This window comes from Erigeron canadensis, chromosome 2, assembly GCF_010389155.1.
Source record: "Erigeron canadensis isolate Cc75 chromosome 2, C_canadensis_v1, whole genome shotgun sequence".
Lineage (NCBI taxonomy): Eukaryota > Viridiplantae > Streptophyta > Magnoliopsida > Asterales > Asteraceae > Erigeron > Erigeron canadensis.
Window position 1 is genome coordinate 31001790 of NC_057762.1, and position 9497 is coordinate 31011286.

Consider the following 9497-nt stretch of genomic DNA (forward strand, 5'->3'; position numbering starts at 1 on the left):
TATTTTAATCAATAAAAAAAAATAAAAATGTTAAGGGTTGAACTTAACGTATATAAAAAAAATTGTACATTTCATATCAAAGTCTCACAATTTTAATAAGTGTATAACTATTAAATGCACCTTATATGCAACTCTTAGGGCAAGAGTGTAGTAACAAAGTTTGTTAGCTTTTGCCAATAAAAGAGACAACACAAAAACAAAAACAAAAAAAGCTTGCAAGTTAGATGCTACTAATGGTCATGTATATTAGCTGCGTGGAACCGATCATCATCTAAAAGCCATGGAAAGGGGGTAGTCGGTTAGATAGGCCAAAAAGAGCCGATGAAAGGAACCATAGGAACTAGCCGACTACACTCTTGACCCTTAAGGTTTTGTGTAGCAAAACCCATAACAAAAATATACAGTAGCAAAGGTGGTATACTGCCGACAACATCTATGATAGGTTATCTATTATAGGTGATGTCCTCTGATATTCGAAAGATCCAATGTATACATTCAATTATGGGTGCCCAAGGTTTGGTTTTTGATTCTTTAATTTTTTTTTTCCAGCTTTTATTTTCCAATTCGGTTTTTGTCCAATTTGATGATTTTAATCATTTTGAACCGAGTGAATGGAATTATTTGTTCCCCCTATATTACTTGAAGACTAAAAATAGTAGTAATAATAAAAATAAAAAAGGACGTAACTTTGAAAGATACTCCAAATTTATTTAATTTTTTCCTTAGCAAGTAAAACACCCCAAAAACAAGTCACATCCCACTCTCCAAAAACAAAAGTGTAGAATGTGGAAAGACAAGAGCCCGGGAGTGAAGATCCTATGGGTTTGGACCATCGGCACCGCCGCCGGTACATTTCATTCTTTCTTTCTTTTCACCCCCCACCCACCTTATCCATCTTTTCTTTTCTTTTTTTTTAAATATATCTAACTAATTATGTTGTATCTATCTAACTATCGGTGTATATATGTAAAAAAAAAAAACAGTGCTAGTTGCAAATGTTGCTACAAGTAGAATCAGAGATATGAACAAGATCCTCAATGATACCCAACAACAATCTGAATCTGAATCATCAGCATCATCTTCTTCTTCTTCAACTGATACTAATAATCAACAAACAAAAACAACTGATTCCTTTATTGCTGATGATGATAAGATCTTTGCCTCTTCTACCTTAGACAAAAATGCTTAACAAGCACATTTCTTTGCTTTATTTCAATTTTGCTTGTTGAAGAAGTTTTGTAATTTGAATAATTATAGCCTTGAATACTTGTCAGGTTTACTGAACCATTTGCTAGGTTCTTGGTTTGTATGCATGTAAGTTGTTTGATGAAATGTCTAAGTGACTTTTGACTTTTTCGTTTCACGTGGTAGCAGCAGCAGCAGAAGGAGCAATGGCAGCTGCAATACTGCAGTAGTAGTATACTCCAATCTTGGAAGTTCAAATCAAACATTCTTTCAATTTTGTGTGCAATTTTTTCGGTACTTATAAAAACATCACTATCAATAAATTGACGATTACTTGGTCTAGCAAGGCCACACATGATCAAACTAATGAATGCCGAGTCTTCATCGATTATGTCATCTGTCTGTCGGTTTTTTCCATGTCGTAACCCACAATAATAATATTCCAAAGCCGTAAGATGTCCCGACTACTCGTCATCTCACTACTCAAACCATACTCAGCAATTTATAATGAGCACTGATTCTATAAAATGGTAATATTACAAAGTAAAAATTTGCATATGAGAATCAATTAAGTTTACCACGACCTGCGTATGAGATTGTTCATTGAGATGGTTGGCAATTCGGTTTAAAAACAAAACATAATACCACAAAAAGTGTGGATGCCACTAAAATGATCATTACGACCAAAGGAAACCTTATTTTCTTCTCTTGCGAGTGTTTTTATCACCTTCACTTCAACAAGACTTTTCTTCTTGGCCTGTTGACCATATGTAGCAATTTGATAACCTAAATACATGACTTGTCCTTTCGTAAAAGTTTATGATCTGAGGTGGACAAACCATGTTTTTTCAACCAACCATTATCCAATTACTAGATCAGACTAGCTATAATATAATGCTCGGTAGTATTTAAACTTTCTAAATTTATCATCATAAAATAACTAAAACAGTAGACGAAACACATGTAGTCAGAGAAGCCCGTGTACAAAGTGTGTTAAAATGGACCATATCAGTAGATTGAGTATGCAATTTTGAAGTATCCACTAGCTGCTAGAACACTGAGTTTGGTACAATGCAACCGAAGAAGCGAATCCAACTGCAAAAACGACATGGATCGTCTCTTTCTTTATTAAAGTATATCGTATACTGAACTAAGCTTAAGAAACATGTTTAGGGGAGAAACCATTAGCTGCTAGATACGAACACCGAGTCAGGTTCACAAAAGAGAGATTTAGGAAGTCATCCAGGGTGAACTTCATTACAACTAATGGTTCAACTTTGCAAGCTCCGGTTAGTTTTCTTTGCCATTTTTTCCATCTTCCCCTTTCAAGAACCTTCGGAACCAATATGCAGAAGACTTTGGGTGGCGAGCAAGACCATTCTTGTAATCAACATAAACCAAACCAAAACGCTTTGTATAACCTTCTGCCCACTCAAAATTGTCCACCAATGACCATGCAAAGTATCCCCTCACATCAACTCCTTCTCTGAACATCAGATTTTTGTAGTTGTAAGCACCAATTGTAGTATATACAGGAATCCTAAGATGGAGATACTGGCCATGTACCTAAATGGACTTGGTGTATTTCTTTATTTCCAACCAGTGAAAGTTATCCAAAGTTTATTCAAAATTATAAAAGCACAAAATATCTTAAAAGCAGTTGCTTAAAATAAGCTTCTAAAATAAGTTTGTAAACTATTGTTGTTATAATCAAACTTTGCTAAACAATACTACGCATTTTATTATATATAAGTTTCAGAAAAATTAAGCAAAGGAGTATTTGTAGGTCAGCCAGACCCAAGCGATTTTAGTTGATACTAATATTAAAGCGGTTTTGACCAATTACTCAACCCAATGAATCTTGTTCATCTCTATAGGCTTAACCAAACCAAATGAAGAAATGTTAATTGCCAAAAAGCTAATGATTAACATAATGCAGAAGATTGTTTGAGTTACATACGTTATGAATTATTTGTTCATAGAAAGACATGACGATGAGTTGAATACAATGTTGTTTTTCCTTTTTTTAATTGATATTAAATATAACAATCCATTATTTTTATAAAACTAATTCAATAGGTTGTAAATATTGAGTAACTGTGGACAACTTTTAAGTTTCATGTCAAGCTACCTTTTAACCTTAAACACAGACCCATTGAAAATAATTTTCCACCCAATGACCCATAATAAGTCATCTCGGAACGGAATTCCCTTCTACAATTAACGGAATTTCATCAAAACTGAAAATTTAACAAGTAGAACTCACTTGATAGCCAAAGAAACAGATGCAAGATATCCCTTAAAGTAAGTGACTCTCAATTTGTCATCCAGCATTTCATGTAAGGGAGATATCTCATCGTCTTCATCATCCATACCTGTAGATGGTTGACAAAGCATTCAGTAAATCTATCCCCACGCATCTGCTTGATCCAAAGCTTCAGCCTTTAAATTAACTAGATTACATATATTCAAAGTAAATTTGTACAAGTGTTTCTGAATAGACATACCGTTTTCGGTAATGTATATCGGTGGATTGTTGTATTTCTGAGCTATGTAATTAAGAACTCTCCGGAGACCCCATGGAACAACATACAGCCACGACGATGCAGCCTGTTAAAAAGTGATAAAGTTCAAGAAATTTAGTTCTGTAAGAGGGTAGAATGTAAGGTCAAGTGCTGCTTTAGTCAAAAAAGAAAGAGCTGATACGAGTCTCTAAGAAGATTGTGGCAATAATACCACTATGATATGCCCCAGATGTAGAAATTTCAACCCATTTACTTAATGGGTTGACTCATGTTACGTGTTATCTCTAACGGGTCAAATGGGTAAACTAGCTGAAAAGAAAATGAGTCAAACAGGTGGTAAGACTTCACAAGTGTATTTGGAAGACATCATTAGTAAGAACAATTTAAATTGTTATATATTTTGTAATCCTATATAACAGAGTAAGTGATTCGAAAAACTTAAAGATAAACGTGCGGGCCAGCCTAACCTCCTGTTTTGACCCCTTACTCGACCCACTTGACCGTCCATTTTCACACCTCTGGACTATGCAAGGCACTAAATACTATTATGCATTATTGACAGATTGAGAATAAAGACAAAAGTAGAGTACCTTTTCACCAATCACTCCGTTTTCCCAGTCAGCTGAAAAACAAAATTAAAGGGGGAAGGTAAACCTACAATAATTTATGTATACATACGTTTACTAGGCAATAGAAGTACCATACATATTCTTGTCGCCTCTTGTGCTCTATAATAATTTTCTTCATCTTTGTTTGTTTTATGTGAAACAAATCTTGATGTATAATGATTCAGGCCAACAAAATCCAGTGAATTCTTCAGCAGATCTTTATCTTTTTGGGAAAATTTTGGGAGCTTGTCCCCAAGTCTCTCCTGCATAGATTTGGGATATTCTCCAAAAAAGATTGGGTCCAAATACCTAAATCACATAATGAAACATTTAATACAAATAAAGAACCAAGGGAGGCAGGTGATGACAGTGTGACATTACAACAGCACAGGGATAAAATATCAGTGAACCTACCACCCTAGCTGAAAGTCAATACGCCTTCCTGCAGCAAGTATATCTTCTTCTTTATCTGTTAGGGCTTCAGCCCATTCACAATCAACAACCAACCCTATTTCACCACCTTGAAGGTCCTATAGTAGACACATTACCGTAAGCATCTGAAGTAAATTTAAGCCTGACAAAGCTGATTAGAATAGATGGATATTGAAGTTTGAATCGATAATAAACATTGATTATCAATGTTTGAACAACTGACAAATAATTGTGACTTTGTGAAACAACTAAAAATTACAACTGTCTAATGGTTACCTTATATTTTGTTCTATATATTGAAACAGCTTCTGCATGGGCCAAAAGCTGGTGGTGAGAAGCCAAATAAGGTTCAGCTGACTGACGGTCACATCTTCCAGGCGCGAATACACCAGTAAAATATCCATTTACTGCTGTCTGAAGAGGTTCATTGATTGTAATCCACTTCTTTACTCTATCACCAAAGTTTGCAAAGCAAGTTTCTGCATAAATGGCAAAATACTTTCTGCATGTTTCGCATAAGCATACATTAATATAAATGATAATATTATCGATAAAATGATTATGATAAATGAATAGATGACGGTAAGAGAGCTCTCTTTGAAGACTAAGTAAAATTTGCAATTAGAGGCATGGTTACCCAGCCCTTATATAATTCATAACCATGTTTTTCTTGTAAAAATAATGATAACATGGCTCTAACTTTCATCTTAGATATCACATCATAATCTAGACTTCCAATCTATTCTTCTCCCTTTTGTTTATCAAATGTCATCGTGGTTCAAATTGTGGCGTGTTTAGTTTTCTTTTGTCAGATCTAAAGTTTAGAAAATTTCATGCATCCAGAAAGTCAACCGCCATCCTGTAGAACTAAAGACGCATTTTGAAAAGGTTACGAAGTTCAAGGTCAGATTTGGATTGTTAAAGGAGCTTTCTATGCATGCTTTCGAGAATTTTGGTACTGATTTCAGCTGTTATTTCAGTTCTTTTATAAAGTCAATCCATGTTTCACTTGAGACTTGAGGAGGTGTCCTAAAAGATAACCTATTTATTTATAGTCCTTTTGGGCCATAAGTCAGCCAGATATGTTAACAATTCAGGATTCTTCATGACAACAATGTACATATTCTGATAATTTAACATTCACATAGAAAAACAAACAGGACAAAAGACAAAAACTTACGGTATTGACTCACTTAACCACCCTCCCATCGTCTCATCAAGATGCAAAGGAATATCCCAATGGTATAATGTTACACATGGCTCGACTCCTGCAGTGACGTACTTGTAAATAACTAGTCCTCAGAAAACAAGGGAAAGCAACTAATTAATCAATACCCTTTTCAAGAAGGTAGTTTATAAGATTGTTGTAGTACATGATCCCTTCCTTGTTGACTTCGGTTCCCAGGCCATCTGTAAATTAAGAGATAGCTTTCATGGATCCACTTCCATCATTAACACAGCTAAAGTGAAGAAGTATGTGCAAGAGACAGCATACAGCCAATATAATGATTGGATCCATTTTCACCATAGATCCTTATAACTAGAGCATAGTTGGTATGAGAAATATCTTTAATAACAATAGTTTGACAGACAGCATAAACATAGTTTTCTTAAGAAAGTAGAACATTAGTGGGAAAGGACTAATCCAGTCTTAGGCATGCTTTTAAATTTCTGGTAGATATCCATGCCTGACAGTTTGCTGTATTGCACTTCTTTCAAAACTAAGAGGGGATCGCTCCACAGAGGAACATGTAGCAAAAACTTGATCTAATTAGGTAACAACAGATGTGGGTACCATTAGTTAACTTCTAACTTATATTAAGCACAGAATCTAATTTACTTGAAAAGGGCCGCTATCATCTAGACCACATAAATTATATGTGTTTGAGCCACTTGAGCTCCCCTTTTAACATTAGATAGAATCTTCAGAGTATAACCTAGATACATTATGCAACAATATGCTATTATGCCTTATCTTTGGAGAAGTGACAGCCCCTATGATCAGGGTAGGTCCCCCTCAACTGTAAACAATTCAAATAACAAAGACAATGAAGCATTCACCAAGTTCTCTCTACAAACCAGTTGGCTTCCTGTATTTTTTTTGTATTTTAGTCACTTCACAAGCATTTATTTAAAAAGAAACAGAAACTGAAAACTACATTGGGCTTTATATCCAGAGATTGGAGTTTAGTTAATAGCAAATCCATGCGCTTTAGTTCTGACAAGTATAAAGTTATTCTAAATGGACCTCTTATATCTGTCAAGAGTGAGTCCTGGTTAAAACATCTAGACACACTACTCCCACTATTAAATTAATTACCCAACACGAGAAATAATCTATGAATCAAGCACTTAAGCCGGTTTTTCACTTATTATGGTAACAGCAGACATAGTTGAGAAATGATATAGGGACTTACCCGGATAGATGCGTGACCAGGATATAGAAAAACGGTAAGCACGGAACCCCAATTTGGCAATAAGGTCAACGTCTTCCTGTATTTAAGTGATGTAAATGTGGATAAGTAAAAGGACACGAGTGATTAATAGATAACCATATCTTGCTAAATTAAAACTAGCATGGTACCCGCTCGTTGCAACGGATATCATAGTACAAGCTTGTGTGTGAACGGTGTGTGTGAAATCATGTAAGGGAGCCGGTGTGTGTGAAAAAGAGAATTTTCATGGCTGCCATGTTTTAGATATAGGGTTTTTTTCATGGGGAGGGTAGTTTAGACATTTCCCCCATGTAACTTTCAACATGGGGGGCTATTTCTTTTATTATATAGTGTAGAAGTGTAGATAGCATAATTATTGACCACTCATCAGTAAGCAAATGTATCAATTGTCTCAATAGTAAACAAAGAGGCTAAAATAACATCTTATTGAAGTAAGCAATTAGAGTGTTAATAATCTGCTTATCCTGAAAAGAAAGACGCAATGCAAATCCTGTGTAAGTTAACCAGCCTTTCTCATGGCAGGGCAAAAGTAAAGAAGACCACCTTAGTTTGTTGCACCAAATTTCTTAAAAAGCTCAAGGACTCATGACAAGATAAAATTACGAGTTATTTAACCCTAAATGAGCGACAGTTCACAAATACCAATGCTACAAAGATAAAACAAAAAACAAAAAGAAAACCTTGTAACGATGGTACTGATCTACTGCCACATCTCCATCTTTCCCATCTTTTATCTTGCCTGGTAGACCAAGAGAAGTGAAAAGCAAAATAAACTTCCTTGGCAGTTTTAGCGTGGCCCATTAAACATTTATAGTTAACAAGTAAAACAGCAAACCTTTTGTGTGAGAAAAAGCATCCCAAATACAAGGACCTCTGCCACCCTCATTGGCAGCTCCTTCGACCTACAATACAGCAACAAACAAGAGAAGATGTAAGGAAACAAAATATCTCTGATCACCAAAGGGAATGACAGTGTTTCCAATCTATTAGAACTTGCATAATCCATATGCGTCTATAGCCCTATAGGGCGTGATAAGCTCACAAATGTTTCCCTCAAAAACCAAGATAATGTGATTGGCATGCCCTATAGACACATTAGATTTCTAAAAACTTGTATAGAATATTTTATGCATACCAACCCAGTGTCAGCTGAGTACTAACTACAACTAATTACAAATATAAATTAGATTGGTACAATTTTCATATGGGTCCAAATGTGGAAAATAAACAACCACTCTAACAACCTCTATTTGATCATATAGTGTAAAGTAAAGTCACACGTCTTCCACAGGTTATGGGACCCAATACCGTCTTTGACGGTGGATGGGGGAGGTGAGATGAAAGGAGCCTTACCCCTACCTAAGGTAGAGAGGCTGCTTCCAGAAAAAGGACCTCTAGCCTGCAAGGAGTAAAGATTGAACCCTTGACCTTTGCCTCCAAAGGCAAGGGCTTTTCCATTTGATCCAAGCGTTGCTCATGAAGTGTAACATATACTGATATACATAACAAGTACCTCAAGTATGAGCAAGAGACTAGTTGAGATTGAACGTTTTAGTGTTTTACATCAGATTAGATATCCAACAGTTGTTCGTGAATTGTTATATCTATGGCCCTTGTACGTACATGTTTACCCATTTCGATATAAAAAAACTTCTAGTATTAGCTTCTGTAAAAGTACATCAGTTAACGTATCTAACTATTTACTTTACTGCCACCGCCATTCGAACAAGTATCCCGCTCCAATAAGCTTATAGCAGTTTCTCTAAACTTTTAATTATTAGTATATGAACTTATAAAAACGTGAATTCATCAGTTATCAGTTAACTATTTCAATATAAACAGTACTGCATTTCAACATTCATAAACTAAGTAATTAGTAGAGACAAATCTGAAATCGTGATTCATCAGCTCATTTTGGTTGCAGGAAGTGAAGAGTATTAGAATATTTTATTAGGTTATGAATCAATATATATATATATATATATGAATGAATGAATGGGAAGGAAAGGAAAGGAAAGGAAAGGAAAGGGGGGACCTGATAAGCGGAAGTAGCAACACCAAAGAGGAAATCGGAAGGGAAATCAGAAAGAGAGAGGCGGTGATTGACCGGAATCATTGACTTCCATTCTTCTTCTCTCAATCTCTTTCTCTCATCCTCCATTGCTGATGCTGATGCTGATGCTGAATGTCAACTGCACAACAACTACTTAACTTAGTAGCAAACTGTATGTAGACAAGAGGGTCTTTTTTTATGACTTGTTGCAGTCAATTGGAATGGAAGGGTGTGATTT

General features: G+C 35.4%; 1 protein-coding gene and 1 long non-coding RNA gene across 2 annotated transcripts; one reads left to right on the plus strand and one right to left on the minus strand.

The window, feature by feature from the left end:
- The first annotated feature begins 647 nt into the window (after nucleotides 1-647).
- LOC122589983 lies at nucleotides 648-1332 on the plus strand. The gene is made up of 2 exons (XR_006322384.1): nucleotides 648-847; nucleotides 984-1332. It is a non-coding gene; the product is annotated as an uncharacterized LOC122589983 (long non-coding RNA).
- A 760-nt stretch (nucleotides 1333-2092) lies between these two features.
- LOC122588991 (beta-glucosidase 42) lies at nucleotides 2093-9497 on the minus strand. Its single transcript, XM_043761218.1, has 13 exons — nucleotides 9242-9497; nucleotides 8042-8108; nucleotides 7887-7945; nucleotides 7168-7243; nucleotides 6086-6160; nucleotides 5931-6018; nucleotides 5027-5252; nucleotides 4733-4848; nucleotides 4416-4627; nucleotides 4301-4332; nucleotides 3693-3795; nucleotides 3452-3560; nucleotides 2093-2671 (listed from the first exon to the last, which is right to left on the minus strand). The coding sequence occupies exons 1-13, from the start codon at nucleotides 9365-9367 to the stop codon at nucleotides 2476-2478; spliced, it is 1485 nt and encodes a 494-aa protein (XP_043617153.1). The 5' UTR covers nucleotides 9368-9497; the 3' UTR covers nucleotides 2093-2475.

Coding starts and splice junctions, on each gene's coding strand:
- LOC122588991 (XM_043761218.1), bottom strand. CDS start 9,367: ATGGAGGATGAGAGAAAGAGATTGAGAGAAGAAGAATGGAAGTCAATG. Junction 4,849..5,026: donor TATATAGAACAAAATATAAG/GTAACCATTAGA, acceptor TGTCTACTATAG/GACCTTCAAGGTGGTGAAAT. Junction 3,796..4,300: donor ACGGAGTGATTGGTGAAAAG/GTACTCTACTTT, acceptor ACTTTTTAACAG/GCTGCATCGTCGTGGCTGTA.